The 21,344-nt window shown below is 37.1% G+C and overlaps 3 protein-coding genes across 13 annotated transcripts in view; 1 reads left to right on the top strand and 2 right to left on the bottom strand.

Moving 5' to 3' along the window:
• Positions 1-3,716, bottom strand: part of cdc42bpab (CDC42 binding protein kinase alpha (DMPK-like) b) — a 77,239-nt gene extending 73,523 nt beyond the window's left edge. For 6 of the 10 annotated variants that reach the window (XM_051138353.1, XM_051138351.1, XM_051138358.1 and 3 more), the window contains exon 1: positions 2,271-3,714. In XM_051138353.1, coding sequence (XP_050994310.1) covers positions 2,271-2,448 — 178 coding nt within the window. In that variant the 5' untranslated portion in view covers positions 2,449-3,714. Of the gene's footprint in view, positions 1-2,270 lie in introns of all 10 variants that reach the window. The other 4 variants (XM_051138349.1, XM_051138355.1, XM_051138352.1 and 1 more) reach the window with 2 other exon arrangements.
• A 446-nt stretch (positions 3,717-4,162) lies between these two features.
• On the top strand, positions 4,163-9,834 carry lft1 (lefty1). Of its 2 annotated transcripts, XM_051137921.1 has the most exons (5): positions 4,163-6,538; positions 7,714-8,121; positions 8,232-8,475; positions 8,588-8,827; positions 9,340-9,834. In XM_051137921.1, the coding sequence occupies exons 2-5, from the start codon at positions 7,854-7,856 to the stop codon at positions 9,662-9,664; spliced, it is 1,077 nt and encodes a 358-aa protein (XP_050993878.1). In that variant the 5' UTR covers positions 4,163-6,538; positions 7,714-7,853; the 3' UTR covers positions 9,665-9,834. The 2 variants fall into 2 exon arrangements, with proteins under 2 accessions (XP_050993878.1, XP_050993879.1); XM_051137922.1 differs by lacking the exon at positions 4,163-6,538 and having other exon boundaries at positions 7,692-8,121.
• A 2,260-nt stretch (positions 9,835-12,094) lies between these two features.
• hnrnpub (heterogeneous nuclear ribonucleoprotein Ub) lies at positions 12,095-20,784 on the bottom strand. The gene is made up of 13 exons (XM_051138638.1): positions 20,122-20,784; positions 18,916-19,030; positions 17,226-17,299; positions 16,991-17,130; positions 16,812-16,911; positions 16,605-16,717; positions 16,251-16,514; positions 15,423-15,542; positions 15,042-15,339; positions 14,670-14,939; positions 14,334-14,587; positions 13,343-13,441; positions 12,095-12,763 (listed from the first exon to the last, which is right to left on the bottom strand). Exons 1-13 carry the CDS (start codon positions 20,600-20,602, stop codon positions 12,713-12,715), a joined length of 2,379 nt encoding a protein of 792 aa, XP_050994595.1. The 5' UTR covers positions 20,603-20,784; the 3' UTR covers positions 12,095-12,712.
• Between the last annotated feature and the right edge of the window lie 560 nt (positions 20,785-21,344).

Raw genomic sequence — 21,344 nt, 5'->3', positions numbered from 1 at the left:
TATGTTGTGCCAGATGAGGCTTGTTCACCCTGAGTGAGTATGTGAGAGAGACTCGTACAGAAATCAAAACAAATGAGCACAACAGCACTCACAGAATATTATAGATGCATACTGCAGTACAAACTAAAGATATTTATACTATATGACTAGGTAAGCAACACTGCATGACGTTTTTTCCGCATATCAACACAACTGCAAAGTGACACTGATTTTATAAAATAGTAGTTCAATAAATAAGAAGTTAAAATTAAGTGAATTACATTTTAGACACAATATTGACAGTTTTTGCTCAATTTCGCTGACGAAAATAGTTCCAAGCAAAGCCACAACAGCTGTTGCGTGTCTTAGTGTAAAACAGCGGTGTTTCGTTACTGAAGGACGTTTTTGAATGAATCAAATGAGTCAATGATTCAGAAACCCATTCATAAAAGACACTGCCTCGTTTCTGAAAGAATCTGCAATTTGAATGAATCAGTTGAATAAATGACTACATGACTCACAGTCATTTGCTGCCACCTACTGGTGGTTTGGTTATATATTTAAACGTATCATTGCATTTTTCCCAACATTTCTTCAATTATTTTCAAAAATATTTAAAACCTTAACATTTATGCATTTGAAATATTGCAGTGTAAATGCATTTATAGAGATTATCTGTAATTTAGTCCAGATTGGGGGAATAGTAATGTTTAATACATTTTTATTATGTAATTTTTTTTTTTTTTGCATTGAAAAATTGATAGTTTTTGGTTTGTATATGCTGTCAATTCTAGTTCTTAGAAAAAAATCAGAACCTGCATAAATTGGATTGAAGATAAAGCTTACACAAAAATGGGAAATGGGAAATCGGAATTGGCCAAGAAAATTGCAATCGGTGCATCTCTTATGAATAAAATGTAAAAGAATAAATAATTAAACTAATTAAAAAGAAATAAAGGTTATACATTAAAAGGAACATGAGGGACTTAAAGGGATAGTTCACCCAAAAATGAAAATTTTGTCATTAAATACTCACCCTCATGTTGTTCCAAACCCATAAGACCTTAGTTCATTTTCGGAACACAAATTAAGATATTTTTGATGAAATCTGTGCGCTTTCTGACACTTTATAGACAGCAAGGGTCCTACCATGTTCAAGGTCCAGAAAGGACAATATAGTCCATGTGACATCAGTGTTTCAACCGTAATTTTACGAAGCTACGAAATTAGTGCGCAAAAACACTGAAATAACATTCAGAGGAAAGCACACAAATGGATTGCCGTGCTCTCCAAAATGGCACTAGGGTGATGAGGAGGAGAAGAATTGTTGAATGAAGTTGTTATTTTAGTTTTTTGTGCAACAAAAAGTATTCTCATAGCTTCATAAAATTACAGTTCAACCGTGACGTCACGTGGACTACTTTGTCGACGTCCTTAGTACCTTTCTAGACCTTGAACGTGGTAGGACCCTTGCTGTCTATGTTTTGAAGACAAGCGAATTTCTTACAGGTTTACATCGACATAAGGGTGAGTAATTAATGACAGAATTTTTTTTGTGGGGGTGAACTATGCCTTTAAAACAGACAGTTATGTTCTGTCTCTAATATATATAGTGATTTTTTTGGATTAGATCAGCATATGCTTTGTAAAGTGCCTTTAGCACTGTCTGAAACTGGTATATAAAGTACAAACATTATTATTAATAGTAACGCGGTCAACTGCGTGACACAGCCGGTCATGTGATCTCAACATGCCGGCGCCCATGAGGGGCAGACCCGCATCATGTAGAATAAAACAGCTTTTCTTATCATTTACTTAGTGCACCTTTAGCTTTAATGTATCAACATTAAACACCAAAATAAACATAGATAATAATACGCGAAGAACTGTCAAGCCGTCAAAAACGAAGATATATGCTATTCTGCTACGAACAGGCACAGAGGCCATAAATAAATTAGTTTGTTTATCTGTGGCCCATGTCAAAATGAAAACGTTCTGCACTGTATCCACCTTGTTTGAGCCATAAGCAGGAAGACTCATTAAGGTGAGCTTCACATTCCACATTCATGCACAAACCAGTCCAGCGATGATGTCATCTTCATTTCTGTTCACCCCTCGAAAACAACTCAATGAGTTTTCCGTGCAGCAACTTTAGTCTGTTTAGCAGCTGGTTAACGTCAGACAATAAAACAATAGTTTGTTTGCCTCCCTCACGTCACAGTGAATCTCTACACAACTGACGTGTGGGACGCGTGAAAGACAAGGCGTGCAGTGCATGAAATATGCCTTACCCCAGTCCAGGAACTCCAGGATGTTTTTCTCCCTTCTGAGGGGAGAATTATTGCACTCATCATACAGGCAAACTAGAATATCCAACAAGGTCTCCACGCTGAAGCACTGGCCGTGGGACTGAGACGGGCCATCCAGAATCAGCTTCTCCAGCTTCTTCAAACGCACCTCTCCAGACATGGTTTCGATTGCAGCTGATGTCTCACAGTATGGTCAGTATTGGCTCCCACGGACACTTGAGTGAACGCTCTGAAAAACTTAATGGCTCAAAAAAATACTGTCGAGCCTAATCATGGTCCCGCTCGCACCGATGCGTCCATATCAATCCACAACATCATGAAGTCGCAGTCCTTAGATGCAGAGAACTTACAGCCATCGACCCTGCCCTGGCCGGTGGATTTGACGTATATAACCTAGGCTTATGTATTCCCGGTTCTCCTCTGAAAGACACTTTTCACAAAACAAGTCATTAAAGAAGTTTAAAGCAATCCCCTGAGATATAGTGATATCTGTGGTTATCCATTATGCAGTAACAAAAGCGCATCAGCAGCACGGGATCTGCATTGCTACAAAGCCCCATATGCCCCTCCTCTGGCAGGACTGCGAAAGCCTTAGCAAGCTGTTTTTCCTTTAAATTCCTCTCCTCGTATATACGGAACGCTGGCGGAGGGAGCAAGCCTTGCTTTCGAAAACTGTTATGCACTTGTCGAGAGAGGGGCTACAAATATGCGTCCTCGGTCATGTCGGTTGGAGGACTCCGCCGCTGCCTTCCCCTGCTCCGCTCCCGGTCGCCGTGTGTGTGTCGCTCACAGCTCGCTGCTGCTGCTGCAGGCAAAACCCGACATCATCATGGCGACCGTCACGGCATCTGCTGCAGGGAATGGAGGGATATGCTGGAGGGAAATAGCAGAGTAGTGTATACTAGAAAAGAGAGTGCGAATTATCCACCAATTATTCGTTGACCTTCAGGGGGGTCGACCTCTCTGAGGGATTTCTGTTAGTAATTTGCTGTTGAGGTTCGTTTCGCGCAGGCCAAATTGGCTATCAGCGCAGTGCGCTGACCGTTTTAAAAATGATAAAACACTTTTTTTATATATTTCCTTGTGGTAAATAAATAATAATGCGAAAATGGCAGGACTTTTTTGGTTGATGTACGTCAGTTGGTGACGGAAACAGCTCGAACAACGTACTGTTGCTATGGTTACCAATGCAGGCGAACGCGACTTCTGTTCTTGAGCGTCTGTTTGTCGCACTATTTGTATGCTAACTTTTTAGCTGTTTGTTTTTGTGGTCATTCATACCATTTAAAGTGCGTTTTAAGTGTGTACTGTATAGGAATGCATTCTTATACATACATTGTTTTGAATGTGTTGTTTTGTGGTTAATTCGCACCTTTAGAGTAGCCTACTTAATATCCATATATATTCAAGAAGTTCAGAAAGTTTGGGATCATACATTTTTTATGCTTTCATAAAAGTTGAAAAAAATACTTAAAAAAAAACAGTAATATTATGAAATATTATTGCAATTTAAAATAATTGTTTACTATTTTAATATACTTTAAAACATAATTTATTTCTGTGATGCAAAGCTGAATTTTCAGCATCATTACTCCAGTTTTCAGTGTCACAGGATCCTTCAGAAATCATTCTAATATGCTGATTTATCAGTGTTGGAAACAGTTTTTACTGCTTAATATTTTTGGATTCTTTGATGAATAAAAAGAACAGCATTTATTTATTATTATTATTTTATTTATTTATTTATTTGCAATCATATACACTCAAATGTTCAAATGTTTGAGGTCAGTAATTTCTTTCTTTTTTTAAAAAAAAAAAAAATTTTCAGCAATTAAAAAATTAATTAAATTAATAAAAAGTGATGGTAAAGACTTATATTGTTAGAAAATCTTTCTATTTTGAATAAATGCTGTTCTTTTTTTTTTACTTTTTATTCATCAAAGAATCCTGAAGAAGGTATAACAGGTTCCAAAAAAATATTAAGCAGCAAAAACTGCAATGTTTCCAACACTGATAATAAATTTGAATGATTTCTGAAGGATCATGTGACACTGAAGACTGCAGTGATGGCTGATAAAATTTTACAGTATATTAAAATAGAAAACCATTATTTTAAATTGTGTTTTTTTTCTGTATTTCTGCTCAAATAAATGCATCCTTGATGAGCAGAAGAAATAACATTAAAATCTTACTGACCTCAAACCTTTGAATGACAGTGTACATGGTACCAGATTCAGTCAAACCAGTCATGTCTATTGAATATTTATGGCTATGTAAGATATTTTTCTCACATTTATCTTATGCATCTTATTTGTCTTATTTAAGTCTCTTGTGCAGAAACTAGAAACTTTTTTATCCTTGTGAAAAACGAGCACGTTCGCCCTCTTGTGTCCAGAATTCTGCATTGCTCTGAACTCCTTGTCTGGACTTATTTGTCCGTGGATTTACATAACTTGTTCAGAGAAGCAAATATGCTTGTTAATGTTACATTAAAGTTCGTATTTTAAAATATCTATCTTATACTATTTTACTATATAACTTAAAACGGTGTGACTACCTAGAAATATATATGCTATTCATAAAAATTAGATATAAATATATAATAACATTTTAGAAAATATGCAGAGTAGCAAAACAAATTTGTAACATCAAACGAAAATGTCATAGCACAGCTGTTCACGTGTAAGCGTTTGACGTTTGAGAACATGACGTCTTCTCTTCTCATAACTATCTTCAATAAATCTGAATCTGACAATCGCCACACCAGGCCTAATAAGGTGCTAATCGTGTCTTTCATGTCAAAACATTTGATGTTAGAACCAAACTGCGGCAGGATGTAAGGAACGTCGAACAGGAAGTTCACATTCAATTATTAATTTCTGTTGCGCATGAGAGTTTGTTTAAACAATAAACATTTTAAGCGTTTAAATTAAAACGAGCGATTTTCATAAATGATCTGCATTATGATCCTAATCGCTGACAGAAAGAACGCAGCAATATTTACAGTCGTTACCTTTATGATGTCGCTATCGAATTGTTTGTTGTTTTATCAAACCGAGGCGGGATCCTTTTGAATAGAGCTGTCTTTCGTATGTAGTAGAGAGGTGTTAATTAGCGCATGTTTTGTTGATTGGCGTGTACCTGCATCCTTTGATTAAGGGATATACTACCCGTGAGAATTAGATGGTACTTATATTGACAAAGGGCCTCAAAATAATCGACAAGGGAAGGACAGAAGACTGACAGAAATCACACAAGGATCCAGGACTTAAGTTTACTCACGCATGGATCATGTGTATTGTACAAAATGAGCCAAGCAGGGCCCTAGACTGAGGATTGTTGCCAATTAATTTCACTAACATCACTCTGTTAAAAATAGTTTTACATAAAAATATCCAGAATTTGCATTACGTATATTAATTTTATGTGAGTTTATTTGTTTACATTTCAAACTAATGATCCAACAAACAATTTTTAAACTATTCAGACAAACATGCCTGAGTGTAGTTATAGTTTTCCAGATTTATTTATTTATTATTCAAATATTGAATTTTTATTTTTTGCAAATATATACAACTTAATCATCTCTTGTAGCAGATATGGTAATATTTATCTGGGCTCAAACAGTGAGCTCTTTTGTCTGATTCTGCATTTGTATTGCATTAATTTGCCTCCATCTCCAGCCAGTCATTTGTCATCTGTTCTTCCTGTGAGCTCCTTTAGTCTGTCTGACATCTTAGAGCAAATAGGGGGGCCAATACACATACTCAGACACTGGGCCCTCAGTGCCACTAGCCCCTCTTCTAATGTTAGTGTGACCAAACAAGGCATGGCAAATCTGGCAATGGAATCAGATAATCACCAACCTGTGAAGAGCCTCCCAATCCACATCCATAGCGCAGCCCTGGATTAAACAGTCTGTTTGCCTAATAATTTTAATCTGTGCATCAAGCAGTAGGATGGTGGTCTTCCAATAAACATCTAATCCCTCAGCCCACCCAATGATGATGAGGACGATCAACAGAAAGGTGCTTAGAAGGACCGAAAACTCTGTACTGGCAGACTCTTGCCAGACTAGGAATGTTTTACAATGTCCAGGGGAATGTACACATGAGGAACAAGGGTGCTACATCAACGTGCACATGCAAACTGGAAAGGAGAGTGCGTTCTAGGTTCACTATGTCTGGAAGGTCATCGGTAAATCCACAAAACAAGAACATCATGTGTAAGCAATAAAGATAACATTAAATGTAAGTAGAATATATAGTATACATTTACACATACTTATGTTGACTATATTATCAACTATGTTGCAAAGAAGTGATAAAAATCTATCAGTCTAGCTATCTATGTACATCTATGTATATACATGTCTATCATTTGTATATATGGTTATTTAGCTGTCTGTATTTATTTATGTACATGCCTATCTGTCTATCTATCTACCATTTATATACATGGTTAACTATCTATCTATCTTTTATATACATTATCTATATCTATCTATAATTTATATACATGTCTATCTATCTATTTATCTATATATATATATATATATATATATATATATATATATATATTCATATACATGGTTATCTATCTAACTATCTATAATTTATATACATGTCTATCTATCTATCATTTATATACATGGTTATCTATCTATCTATCTATCTATCTATCTGTCTGTCTGTTTATATATATATATCTATCTACTTATCTATTTATTATTTATATACATGTATATCTATCTATCTATCTATAATTTATATACGTCTATCTATCTATCTATCATTTATATACATGGTTATCTATATCTATCTATCTATCTATCTATCATCTATATACATGGTTTATCTATCTATCTGTCTGTCTGTTTATATACATATCTATCTATCTATCTATCTATCTATTTATCTATCTATTACTTATATACATGTATATCTATCTAAATTTATCTATCTATCTATCTATCTATCTGTTCTTTATATGCATGGTTTATCTATCTATTTTTATAAATTTCTATCCATCTATCATCTATCTATCTATCTATTTACATATCTATCTATCTATCTGTTTATATACATGTCTGTCTATCTATCTAGCTATAATTTATATGTCTATCTATCTGTCTATCTATCTATCTATCTATCTATCTATCTATCTATCTATCTATCTATCATCTATCTATCTATCATTTATATACATGGTTTATCTATCTATTTTTATAAATTTCTATCCATCTATCATCTATCTATCTATCTATTTACATATCTATTTATCTATCTACATGTTTATTTATCATCTTTTTTTATTTGAATGAAAAGAGCCTATTTGAATTCTTATTCTAGTTTAAGTTGTACGTTTTGCGTTAATTTCGCCGATGAATCGTGGCTTTCATGTATCACTTTTTCTCTGATGTCAGTCACCACCCCTTTGTCAAAGTGCGAACAACTGGGGGTCTCATAGGCGCATATAAGGACGGTCCGCTGTCAAAGCACAGTCGTCTCAGCTCGAGAACAACAGCACAGAGTCAGAACCTCTCCAGCAGCTTCACTTGGAAAGATGTCCTCAATCCGTGCAGCGTGCCTGCTTTGCGCAGCACTTTTCGCAGTGGTGAGGGGTTTCACCCACGAAGACATGAAAGACGCTCTGCTGAAGAAACTGGGACTTAATGAAGTTCCGAAAATTCACAAGAGGGATCTGGAGAACCTTGTGATTCCAGCGCACATTAAGAACAAATATATTTCCATGCTGAAACTGCACCACGCAAGAAAACGCCGCTCGCTTCCAAGTTTAGCCGGCATACTCAGGGGAATCCCTGGCAATGCAGGTAAGATTAATATGCAAAATGCAATTATGTGAAATTAAATACTATAAATGAATTCTAAATAAGCAAAAAGTAAATATAGTTTGTTCATAAATCGCTCTCGTCTATTCCAGACATCTCTGGTGAGTTTGTATATTCTGACACTACACGTCAACGTGTGGTGTTTGAGATGACATCAAGGATTCCTGAGAACAGTGAAGTGACCATGGCAGAACTAAAACTGTTCAAGAAAGCCCCACACAAGCGTTCCATACCAGAGAGAAAGGGCCACAGACCCGTCAACAACGCCCGGGTGAGCATCTACTGGGTGGAACCTCTGGAGGACGGGTCAAACCGAACTTCACTAGTGGATTCCAGGTAAGCAGAGACGGCCACAGACAGTCATTATTCTTTCCTCATTATGCTAATTCCACTGCTGATTGGCGTTAAGGAACATGCATGCTAATTGTCACAACCATTATCTCCTCAGGTTGATTCCCATTCACGAAACCGGCTGGAAGAGCTTTGATGTCACCCAGGCGGTGCAATATTGGTCAAAGAGCCGAATGGAGATGCCCATGCACCTTGAGGTGTGGATCGAGGGCGAAAGACCCGGCAGTTACGCGGCAGAAATGGCCAAGTCTGTCCGCTTCACAACTCAAGATCCAAACGACAACACTCTGGGAAAACCTGAGCTTGTTCTTTACACCCTGAACCTCGAAGAGTTCGGGTAAGAATGGTTTTATTTCAAAGCAGCGTTATGCTTAATTTGCGATTTCTTACTGGATTATCTTGTATTATAAATAGTGAAAAAGGTCTTAAATATATTGAGATAAATATATCCACATGTTTTGTTTCTAAAATACCTTTAGTTTTACCTCCTTTTAATGCAGCGCGTAACTTTTTTAAAGTAGCGTAGCCTACCTTTGTATGCACAATTTGCCATATATATAAAAAAAGTAATCATCAAAATGTAAAAAAAACAAACAAACAAATAATAGTGATACTGAGAATTTTTGTAAATGTGGCACATTATGCATATAATTTATTTATTTATTATTATTTTTAAATGTATAATTTAATTAAATATATTTAAATGTGATTTATGTGTAATATTGGTACTCCACAGTATAAAGTGTTACGGAATAATAATTTTTTTTTTTTTTTTTTTTGAAAAAAATAAAAATGTGTTTAATTTAAAAGGTACAATGTGTTAATATTTTATTATTCTTTACGTTGCAGGTCTAGTGGAGACTGTGAAACCAACAAAGACAGTGAAATGTGCTGCAGGGAAAAATATTTCATCAATTTCCGAGCCTTGACTTGGACCCAGTACTGGATCATCGAACCCTCCGGGTACCAGGCGTTCCGGTGCAACGGCGGCTGCCGGCAGCCCAAACGCAACTACGGTTACGGAGAGAGGAAGTGCGCGGTTGTGGAAAGCGCACCGCTACCGATGATGTATTTAGTGAAAAAGGGAGATTATACTGAAATTGAGGTCGCTGAATTCCCAAATATGATTGTAGAAAAATGTGGATGCGCAATGGATAATATTTCAGTTGTATGAATATGCCATTTGCCATCGACAACGTGACACAATGTACTTAAAAGCTTATTGAGGTACCTCAAGCACTTCGTATAAATTTGTAAATATTGCTAAATTGATATGCATTTATTTTTGCATTTGTATGCCGTATGAAATAACTGATTTGTAGATGTTATATTTTGAGCAGTAAATAGAACGCTTTGTTGTATGTCAACATGTTGACTGAATATAAATTAAACTATTTTTCATTGAAACTTTATTTACTCGTTTAGTGACTCGTTTGCATCACTGTGTTTGCAAATGGCCACATGGAGCGCAGACATAAATAAACAAGACAGTTATGTTTTGTTTACTCTACACGCGCAAATAATCACTTATTAAACAGAACAATTTGTAGAGTTTAAAGGGGGTGTTAAGTGTCAATATACTTATTTAAACACAACTTACCTAACAGTGTAAATGGTTCTGGTACAAAGTACATTTCATTTCTCTGTCCACCTTATTTTTTCCGTAAGAGCGCCCGCGCCATTTGTAAATGTTAGGGGTCTGGCTTCCGGTCTCCGCATCCAGCTATTTTTATCTGTACAAAACATAGCATTTTGCTGCTTGATACTGCAAACCGGTGTGTCTTACCATATTATTTTAATATATTATCGTAATTATGAACACAGTTGCTTGCAGTGCAAACGGTTTTACCGTTTACTGCACTTTGTTATTCTCGTTAATGAACCGGAAGTCTCGCCCATAGGCTTACTTCCGCGTTGAAGAATTAATTTACTTCATGACAGTAGCATTTACCACAGTTGTACTGTAGTATTACGAACTGTATTTAAAGGGACGGTTCACTCAAGTTATTCCTAACTTGTACAAATTTCTCTTTTCTGTTGAACACAAGATATTTTGAAGAATGTTACTAACCAGACAGGTGGGGGGAAAGTACTGTATGGATCAATGGGGACCAGCAACAGTTTGCTTACCAACATTCTTACAGGTTTGGAACAACATGAGGGTGAGTAAATTATGGCAAAAATATACATTTCTTGGGTAACATCTCTTTAAATAGTTATTATACAGGCAGTTATACCTATAATAACCTAAAATATTAATAGGAATATTTTGCATTCAGAGACCAAACCAGTGAGAAAACGCAATGATTTATCTCAGAGGTTTATTACATTGTTTAATGACACATTTCCTTACATTATGAAACACTTTTAACATTCATCGTTGAAAAATCAAAGCCAAAATACAAACATCATAAACCGTACCACCTGCCATCTCTCAAGAACACATAATGCCACATTTTAGTACAATTTAGTAAAGAAAAAAATCATCCTCAAAATAGCATAGTTTGCACAAGCAAAGTCTGTGTAGTAAAACAGTATCAACACAAATCTCTCATGCCATGCTATCCAGTTAAAAATCACTTATTCTAATAAAGGACAGGCTCATTTTCTCATCCCACAGGAAATCATTTAGAGAGAAAAAAACAGCACTTCCTGAAATAAGTTACTTTTACATCAATTTAAATGGTATACACTTAAAACTATTACATTATGATAAAATACACCAATTTTAAGTCAAAAATAGCTGCCCTTTTTCTTTGGCCATTTGGCACTTTATAAGAAATATATTCATTCAAACAAATCAAGGGCCTGGCTTGATGAAAATCAGGATGTCTCACTGATGTGATCATGAGATGTGTGTGTAATATTGTGGTCTGAATGATGAGTATCAAAAAGCAGGTTATGTAAATTGAGAAAATCCATATCAGATATGACCTTCAACTGCAGTATTTCATAGATTGCTCCATGTAACATTAGTAATGCATTTGAGAACATAACGTATAAAAGAACTTGCTTATTTGCTGGCTGTTAGATTTAAAACAGTTGTCAAGGCCACCATTTGACAAATTAATCCCAAAGGAAATGGTTTGGGACATTTCCTGTAGTAAAACGATCTAAATATAGTTAACGTACACCAGAAACAGGTTAGTTGCATCATTACATAGATCAATATAGCGGTTGCGCAGTTAAAACAATATCATTTGCATTAAATATTTTGCAAAGCCATTTTCAAAAAAACATTGCCAACAGTACTAGTAAGTTTAGTGCACAATCATTATGACGGCGTCATTAACGACAAAGCTTCGTTGTGTGTAAAGCAATAAGCACAATCAAGTGCATAACTTTAGACGAATATACATGTTTCATTGTGGCTTCTCTTGGTTTCTTAAACGACACAAATGCGTAAAATGATGCAGTGCAAATCAAACTATTATAAACCAAAGTAACTGACTAAATTGATTTAAAAATAATTCCAGCGTACGCCCTACAAGATGAAGACAATCAAGTACAGTCTGATGGTAATGAATTAAGAGACAAATCTGATTGACATTCAAAGGCTCTTTGAAATGGATTGTTCAAGATATCAGTCAAAAGCCATAAAAGGTCGTAGAAAAGCAAGCACATCATTTATTGCAAACCTATGATGTAACTGTTACAGTCTGGGCTAACAAACAAAGAAAAACTTGAATTTGTAAGAAGCAAATAGAGGACAATATTTGCACTCCTCCACTGAACATGAAGGTCAGAGATGCTGCGTAAATATGAATGTGATTATTGACAAAAGCTTTTAAAAGATTAAGGTTCACAGGGATTCTTACACACTATAACTCTTACACAAAAAAAATGAAAAATAATAATTTACATTGAGTAAAAATGACATTTTACAGAATAAAATTCACAACCCTGAAATTCAAAGCATCCCTCGCACAAAACAAATGCTGGGATTCCTGATATAACAATATATCAAAGCTGTGATACAAAATAAAAGGGGGAGGAAATACATTTTACAAAAATCTGAGAGTGAAGCAAGCACACATCTATGTAGAACGTAGACTGTTCACTTCAGTAGGCGGAATGTTTTTGTTTGCCACTTGCTTCTCTTATTTAAAAATGGACTTCCTTTAAAAAAATTATAATAAACAAGGACCGTAAAAGTGGATGGTTATTCGGTGGCTGTGCATCTCGGCACACAAGGCCACGAGTCTTTAATACAAATGCACGTTTAGTAATATCCTGGGTGGTACTGTTGATTCCATGGCTTCTGGTTCCAGAACTAAAGGGTCAAAGAAAGGTTTCATCAGTCAAATGGACTACAGTTTGATTTTGTTATACAATACTTTGGAAATTATAGCCAATCGTATAATTTTGAACAAGGCAGATTTCTCTACCTTGTTTATACAAAAAGTTTATACAATGGCTTATTTGTGACCCTATCAAAAATATTAGCTTTCTCAATCAGACATGCAGTCAAACCAAAAATTATTCAGACACCAGATATAATTTTTGATATCTTTTTTACTAGTGGGTGAAGGACACTATACTTCATTTATGTGTAAGTGAGAACAACAAAATAAACTAAACTGTGACATATTATATCCAAAAATTCTTCATATAGTGGACTACCAGTAAAAATGATACAAATTTTGTACCAAAAATTTGATTTGACACTTTGACCTGACCATGTTTTGTTACCTTTCTATTAAAGTTGTTCTGGCACATTTAACTTTTGAATTCTCGTCATATTTTATTACCATTTTCTAAACTATAGCAAATAAATTGATGACGTAAAAAGTACAGGGTGTTGAAGGTGTCTGAATACAATTTGGTTTGACTGTATAATAGCTGTACTTACCCCTTGTTGCCAACTCTGGTTGAAGGCTTGGGCAAAAGATCCGTTTTTGTTGCCAAAACCGCCACGATTCTGCTGATGGCCTCCTCTGCCGCGGAACTTCTACAAATATGAAAATTCAAAATTATTCTCCATGTCAAAGTCATATTGAGGTTTCACTACCATTCAAAAGTTTGGGGTCAGGAAGAGGTTTTTTTTATTTTAAGAAATTAATAAAATAATATAATAAATAAAAATTAATAAAATAAATACTAATAAACTTTCACCCAGAAGCTTGCTTCTATCACAGGATACATTTATATTAAAAAATAATTAGTCACAATTCTTAGTTTATATCTTGCAATTGACTTTTCTTTCTAAATTCTGAATTTATATCTCACAATTCTGTTTTATGTTTCTGCCATGGAACTTAAAGGTAATTTATTCTCTTTAAATTGTGAGTAAATTAGTTACGAATAAATTACACTTTAAAACATGAAATTAAAAACAAACAAACAAAAAAAAAACTTATTTTTAAATTGTAATATTTCACATTACCGTATTTACTATATATTTGATTAAATGTAGTCTTGTAGGTAGAAAATTAAAAAAAAAAAAAACTTTACAATAAGGTTCCATTAGTTAATTTTAGTTCATGTATTAACGAACATGAACAAACAATGAATCATACATCACCATATTTATTCATCTTCCATAATGTCAATTAATGGAAACATCGTTCAGTGTTCTTTCAGACTAATTCATGGAGAATTAACTAAATGTTAAAAAAACAAGCACTTTTTTCAAACAAACTTTTTTTTGATTTTAATAATGCATTAGTAAATGTTGAAATTAACATTAAGATTAATAAATGCTGTCGAAGTATTGTTCATTCTTAGTTCACGTTAACTAAAGTAGTTAACTAATGAATCTTATTGTAAAGTGTTCAATAACCTTTACCAACCCCAAACATGGTAAACAGCAGTGCACTTCATTTCAAGAGATATAAACTAACCGGCTGGAAGTGTCCTCTGCTGCTGGGTCCGCCTTGTCCACCGCCGCGGTGCATGTTACCTCTGTTTCCAGGCCCTCCGCGGCCCATTGCTCCACCTCTGCCTCTCATGTGCCCACCTCTGGGAACCATTCCCCGGCTGGGCATCCCACTTGCCCCACCTCGGCTATGGAACCCTCCTCGGAAGACAGGTGGTGGCGGTGGTGGTGGCATGTAGCCACGTGGGTGACGATTAAAACCACGATGTGGTACTGGTACTAAAAAGAATAAAAAGTTTTAATACTTAATGTAAATTTAAGAGGGTAGCTCACTAAAAATATATATATAAAAGCGGCTTACATCCTCTAAAGTTCCCACGAGCCTGGAATCCACCTCTGCCTCCACGTGGGCCTGGACCACCACCCCTACCAAACTGGTTCTTAGGACCTTTTCCTCGTCCACCTCCCTTTTTGGGGGTCAGTGGGCCCTGGTTTGGTTTCTTTTCAGGTGGCAGAGCATTCTTACTTTCTTCCTTGTACTGTTCCAAGAGCTTGACGGCCTCCTCCTTCTGCAGTTCCACATAGGTGACATCTGAGAAGCAGTCTCCTACCTCTGGCAACGTGTAGATACCTGTAGAGAGGTACAAATAATCTTTTGTATTCCTGTCTTTCCTATTTTATGTGCCAGGTTGGCAGAGGTGCAATGGTGAAATGACGAAATGACATCACATACCTTTCATTTTCAGGACGGCGTGCTCGGGTACATCTTTGCCATCGGTTTCTGCTTTCTTTTGTGTTCTCTCCTTGAAGGCCTCATCTGCGGGGAAGACCACTACAGCTTTGCGTTGGAAGCCAGCGAACAGGCACATCTTCCTTCTTTGAGCCGGTGCAGAGACGTTCGTCTGATCCAAGATGTAGTTTCTCTTTTTGCGGGCGGCAATTTCAATAAACTTGCCCAGGAACAAAGGAGCACGCTGAGAGATGGCCGAGAGCTTCGCTGTGTCTTTGTTTTGCCTCTTCATGCTGCCAATCTGCAAGTCCAAAAAGTCAGATTAGACAAGAAAATAAGACCGAGACATACAAGATAGAAGTTTTTAAAAAGAATATTTCTCACCATCATCTTCTCCAAAATTGTGTTGGTGCCGAGGATGTTGTACTTCCCAGGGTTCTCTTCAACGTGTTTATTTACCCAAGCAGTTTTTCCAGATCCAGGCAGGCCAACCATGACGATCACCTTGAAACCAACATTGTGATTACAACCACTGTCAATGCATGCAAAAACAAGTTAACCATTGCTCAACCCCACATCATCCAAGATGTTTGTCTGTCTTTCTTCAATCACAAAGAAATTAAGATTTTTGAGGAAAACATTCCAGGATTTTTCTCCATATAGTGGACTTCAATGGTGCTCAACGGATAGAAGTACCAACCCAGTGTTTACAAAGTGAACATGCCCCATGTCATATGATTTCAAAGTTGGAATAGAAAAATAACTCTTTTGAACCAGAGTGCACAGAGTATGCATACGCATCACAGAGTTCGCACAAGATGAGCATTTGAGGTTACAAAGTATATAAATAAATTGTGTTTTTTTTTCTTTTTTTTTTTTTTTTTTTTTTTAAGAAAACAACAGATTGTTTCACTAGATAAGACCCTCAGCTGGGATCACGTAGATCCCTTTGAAGCTGCATTTTTAACCTTCAATCCGTTGAGCACCACTGAAGTCCACTATATTTAGAAAAATCTTGGAATGTTTTCCTAACAAAAAAAAAAAAAAAAAACACAACACGTAATTTCTTCGCAACTCAAGAAAGACATGAACCTCTTGGATGACATGGGGGTAAATTATTAGGATAATTTTATTTAGAAGTGGACTACTTCTTTAAAAAAAAAAAAAAAAAAAAAAAAAATAGATACAAAAAAAGAAAGGGGAATAAAGTACCTCGCAATCTTTTTTGGTCTCAGGTCCTTTAGGTCCTCTGATGCGCACATCAACAGGAATTTGCTGCAGGAAGGTGAAGCCCTCCTCCTGAGGGAAGAACGGCGTCTCTTTCTGACCGAAATTGAACTCAACCGCACAGTTGTGGCAAAGAACATGGGGGAACAGAGTTTGCCCGGCCAAGGACTCCTTATTGACCTTGAAAGCCGCACCAAGGTCCTTGCCATTTTTGGAATAGGAAATCTCCACTTCATCTGCTTCGAAATTCTAAGATAAAGCAAAAACCAAAATGCATAAGAATATGTAAACAAAATGGGAAAAATACATTATTAAGTGACAGTGATGTAAACTACTTACAATGAAGCAGCCGATGACATCATTTTCATCAAAATTCTCCCCAAAGTCTTCAGTCGCACAGTTTGAAGTCTTCTTCCCTTTGCTCGAGTAAGAATAGGAATGCTCCTCCTCACCTAAAACAGTAAGTTGTCATAAGTTTTTAAAAGATGAAATAGGACTGTGTCTCTCATTTATGGCCAGATTTTAAAATTAACCAACTGCGCTTACCCAGCAAAAGACTTCCATTAGCCAGGGACCAGCCAACATGGACATCATGGAAGTCCATGTTTTTGCTGTTTAAATGCTTGACTGGGATTTTCTCAGTGATCTGAAAAAGCAGGAGACAAATTGTGATTCAAAATTCATCACTTTTTCATCAGCTTACATAAATATGCTGCAGTATTCACCTTCATTTCAAAGCAGGCTTTTCCTTTGTTTACACCATAGGAGGCACGGCCACCTGCCCAAAGGTAAGCGAAACTCTCCATGGTAAGAGAGGAGGCGCTGTATCTGTCCCGGGAGACTTTGAAATTAAGGTCGCAGTTGTCTATGGAAAAATACGTTTGTTAGTCCAAGAACAACTTATTAACAGTTCACTGCACTATTAGTCAGCACATGCTTTTTAACATATAAAGCACTCACAGGGATCCAGGCAGACAAGGGTGTCGTCAAACTCTTCATCTTCCTCCTCCAAAGGTGGAATGGGAGACTTGGACCTGAAATAGAGTTAATAAGCCATTAATGCCATGAGTGAAGCAGGACTGTGATGGACTGGCATGCTTCCCATGTCCAGGTGATGTCCTTCCTCTTAGCCACAGCAGCGTCAACGGTAGATTTACATTACCTTACACTGGCTGCTCATATTATCTTTTACTGTTTTGTGAATGCAAAATTTACCAGCATTGCTTACCAGTTCGTGACGAAGCCTGGAAGAAAAACTTGGTGGTGAAATAGAAAGCAGCAACGTTGTGCTATGTGGAAAGAGTGCTGCCTTTTTCAATTATCGGGTCATGGTCTGAAAAGGTCTAAAGGTATTTTACATTTATATCTATATGAAGATCTTTCTGTAAAGGTCAAACCAAGCTAAAGTGCACACAGCTGTTTTTTTTGGCTTATATAGAGACTACAATTGATTCCAATTAATTCTATTTTCTACAGACAGCACAAACAGTAGTTTTTAAGGACATCTGGAGGTAAAATCCTGTCAAATTGTTTTGTATAGTAGACAAAAGCATGTCACAGATGTCATCTCATGCCCTGTAATAAGGGTGGCCATTAAAGTCTTTACAATTCTTAGTGCATGGGGGTTGCCACCATTGTAATGTTCTGTCAAATTCAAGTGGGGGAAGATCTCGTCAATAAACCAATCAATCCACGTCATTATTAACATGGGAAGATATTGCTACAATTTCTTTGATAGCATAAATAATAGCTTGGGGATTTTTATGCTTGAGACTCTTCTTTTTAAAATTTGGACACATTAAAGTATTTACATTTTGGAACTAAAAGAATGGGAGCAGAGAGACAATTTTCTATCCAAACACTGGTTCTCTAGAGGTGAGCAGCACAAAAGCTAGAAAATTAAACCTAGGCAGAAAATGTATGAATTTATTAAATCTGCACTGAGCACCACACACTTATAGGAAAAAAAAACATGCATTATAGAAGTAAACCTATTTCCTTTACTTTATGCAATGTGAAGAATTGCAAACGTTTGCACTTACCTGCGGATCACGAATGAAACAGACTTTAAAAGGAAGAGTTATTACAGTTGCTTAGTTTTTCCAAACACACAAAAAATGCAGTTTCAATATAAAAATAAACAGTAAAATATACCATTTAACCTTTCAGAATTATACAAAGAAAAGGAAACAAAACAAAAACAAAACAAAACAAAAAGCAAAACGACGAACAATTTGCTTCATTACAATTACTTGACCGCCCCATTACGTCATGATACACTTTGCGATATAAACTCTACGCCACTGGCCCTCCCCTGCCATGACAGAAGCCGCATCTCGTGCTATCGTCATTGCTTTGTTCGCTGTCTGATTCGCCACACGCGCATACAGTCAGCCTGACAACAGCGTTGAGTGTGTGTGTGTTTAACAACAACATGTACTGTTTTTCCATCAGAGCACTCTTTTAAGTGTTGTTACTGAAGGTAAGGTGTTTTGTATTAGCCAGGAATGACCCTCAAAGTTTGACTTTAGTTAAGAGGTAGATGAGGGTTGTATTTTTCTAGGTAAGGCATTGGCACTTAAAGCCAATATAGAATATATATTAAAAGTGGCACTTCGGGGATAATGAAGGCCATTGCTCCCATCCTTACCGGCTGTATTTGCTTTCTTCAATAAATTCAAAGTAGCCCCTTCCATGTTCCTCCCGGCGTCTCTTAACACCCTTCTTATTCTTCTGATCAGCACTGATGTCTTTGTCCGCATCCCCTTTGAAAATAAAACAAACAGTAATGAAATGCCCGGACGTGTTGGACCCTGGGTTTTAAGGGTGGCCCACACGACAGGAGTGCTCGGACTCCACCAGAGTTACAAAATCAACCGACCACCTCTGATCAGACAGAATATTTGGCTTGGTTATGTCATTATGGCATTCAGGATTTAAACTGCAAGCACTGATCTGATTGCATAAACCAGATCAGACAAAAACGTGGGTGGTGCAATTACTTTTGATTGTGTTTAAAGGGCTTTTTCTCTAAAATGTAATGCATTTAGTCAAAAAAACAAAATATATTTTTTCTTAAATATACATTTAGCCTACTGTAGCTGGATTACCAGCCAATGCTTACATCTTTGACAACAAATAAATGGTGAACTACATCAACACGCAGTATCCTGAACTGACCTTGGACGGAAGTAGATGGCGCCTTCTAGCAACCTAACCCGAAACTAAAAAGCGTCCCTTTCTTTCGACGATTTTTGTACTTTCTCACCATCTAATAGTACTCATAACACTATCACCCGCTGAGAGTGCGTTAATTTCACTACACCCCGCACTTTTTCCATTGTCTGCCGTAAGGTTTTCTGCAAAGCAACGTCTGAGTCCACGAGAGGGCGACCCGCCTCAAGCATGCAGCTAGGCGATCCTCTAACTAGCCAAATGGCGGTTTCTGAAACTAGCTAACTTAAACCGACCCAAAACACTACGATAAAGCATAGAAATTCGTTCGCCATACGCTAGAATATGAAATCTACCGTTAATCGTAACAAAATATCAACAATAGCAACAATCTCCTTAAGACAAAAGGCTAGCGCGGGTGATTTGGCTAGTTTTGCTAACACAACTTAAAACAAACAAACCCTCACAAAAAAACTCACTATCTTAACGTAAACTCTAAACACCAAAATAGCGCGTAAACTGAAACGGATTAGCACGTCATCTATACACAATAGCCACCGGTTAGCCGTTAGCCACCTATGCTAAGCGATGATCTCACCGGCTTCGGAGCACACGTGAACATGATACTCCCGGCGTTTCAACACAAAAAACTCACCCCCTAATGGATGAGATTTAAGCTCACCATCTTCATCGTCGATTTTGTCTATGATCTCGTCGTCTTCGTCCACCTCCTCCTCGTCTTCTTGCTCTTCTTCATCGAGGGCTTTGTCCATTTCCACGCCGGCGTCCCCATTCTCCTCCTCCCCTTCGCCCATTTCATCGTCCTGACCATCACCCACAGCAGCAGCGGCGGCGGCGGCGGCATCGGCATCGGCATCATCACCCCCGTCTCCATTTTGCTCCTCGGCCTCCATGCTCTCGCCCTCCGGCTCTTCTTCACCCATGCCTTCTTGTTCGACTGCAACACCGTTTCCCTCGGCCTCGTTTTCTTCTGGTGCTTCTGCCGCGGTAGCTTCTTCCTCTTCGGCCTGGGCCTCTGCATCGAGTGCGGCCTGCAGCCGCTCCATAAGCTCGGCCTTCAATCCCTTGTCGGAGAGATTGCGCTTCTTGAGCTCGTCCTTCAACTCGTTCACCTTAAGCTTTTTTACGTTGATTTCACTCATGTTGTCGTTTTAATGTAGATGGACTATAAAAAAACTAAAAGACTCGATCGGTAGAATATTGCAATCCAGGGAGAGCCGACGGCCGCTTTGCTTCTCTGAATTGCGCACAGCCGCGGTGATTCTGCGTCTGTCCACCGGCAAAACAATTCAATGGCGCCTTAGGTGCTAGACCCCTCCCAGTGCAACAGCATCGAGGGAACTGGGCGTGTTCAACCGTAATGACCCTCCTAGATGCTTACGACAAGAGAGACTTCATTTTTGGCTTGTGAATTCAAGATGTTTTACTGCCAATGTGAAATCTTTTAATGTGCATTGCAAATTTATACACATTTTTATACGCAGCTTTTTAAACGCCATCCTTATGAATTGTAGCTTTATACACTTGTATTAAAATATGAAGAGTACTTCAATTACTGAACAACTGCCACTGTTCATAATTAGAGGCAGATGTGAGCATCGACTGAACAAATCCGAAAATGCATTTTTATAAGCCTCTTAATGTTTACCTCATACCTACCTGTTTAACAGGTTTCTTTTAGTCAAGAATGACTTCAAGGAAATAATTGTTGGCTTAGCTATGCAAACAATGTATATCAAAATGTAGTTGAATATGCATGTGTATATGTATATATATATTTATGTATAATATGATGCTGCATGTATGTGTGACAATCAGAAGTTTTTCAACAATTATAATAGCCCCTTCCCCATATTTTGCCTGATGTTGGGAGACCTTTTAGCT

Source organism: Labeo rohita, chromosome 20, assembly GCF_022985175.1.
Source record: "Labeo rohita strain BAU-BD-2019 chromosome 20, IGBB_LRoh.1.0, whole genome shotgun sequence".
Lineage (NCBI taxonomy): Eukaryota > Metazoa > Chordata > Actinopteri > Cypriniformes > Cyprinidae > Labeo > Labeo rohita.
Note: the sequence above shows the minus strand (reverse complement) of the source record. Positions and strands in the feature narration are given on the sequence as shown.

Excerpts from the sequence above, each read along its gene's own strand:
- lft1 (XM_051137921.1), top strand. The coding sequence starts at position 7,854 with ATGTCCTCAATCCGTGCAGCGTGCCTGCTTTGCGCAGCACTTTTCGCA. Across the intron at positions 8,122-8,231 it reads GGGAATCCCTGGCAATGCAG|ACATCTCTGGTGAGTTTGTA; the intron begins GTAAGATTAATA and ends CGTCTATTCCAG. Across the intron at positions 8,828-9,339 it reads CTGAACCTCGAAGAGTTCGG|GTCTAGTGGAGACTGTGAAA; the intron begins GTAAGAATGGTT and ends TTTACGTTGCAG.
- hnrnpub (XM_051138638.1), bottom strand. The coding sequence starts at position 20,602 with ATGAGTGAAATCAACGTAAAAAAGCTTAAGGTGAACGAGTTGAAGGAC. Across the intron at positions 16,515-16,604 it reads ATGTCATCGGCTGCTTCATT|AATTTCGAAGCAGATGAAGT; the intron begins GTAAGTAGTTTA and ends GCTTTATCTTAG. Across the intron at positions 14,940-15,041 it reads CGCCGTCCTGAAAATGAAAG|GTATCTACACGTTGCCAGAG; the intron begins GTATGTGATGTC and ends ACCTCTCTACAG.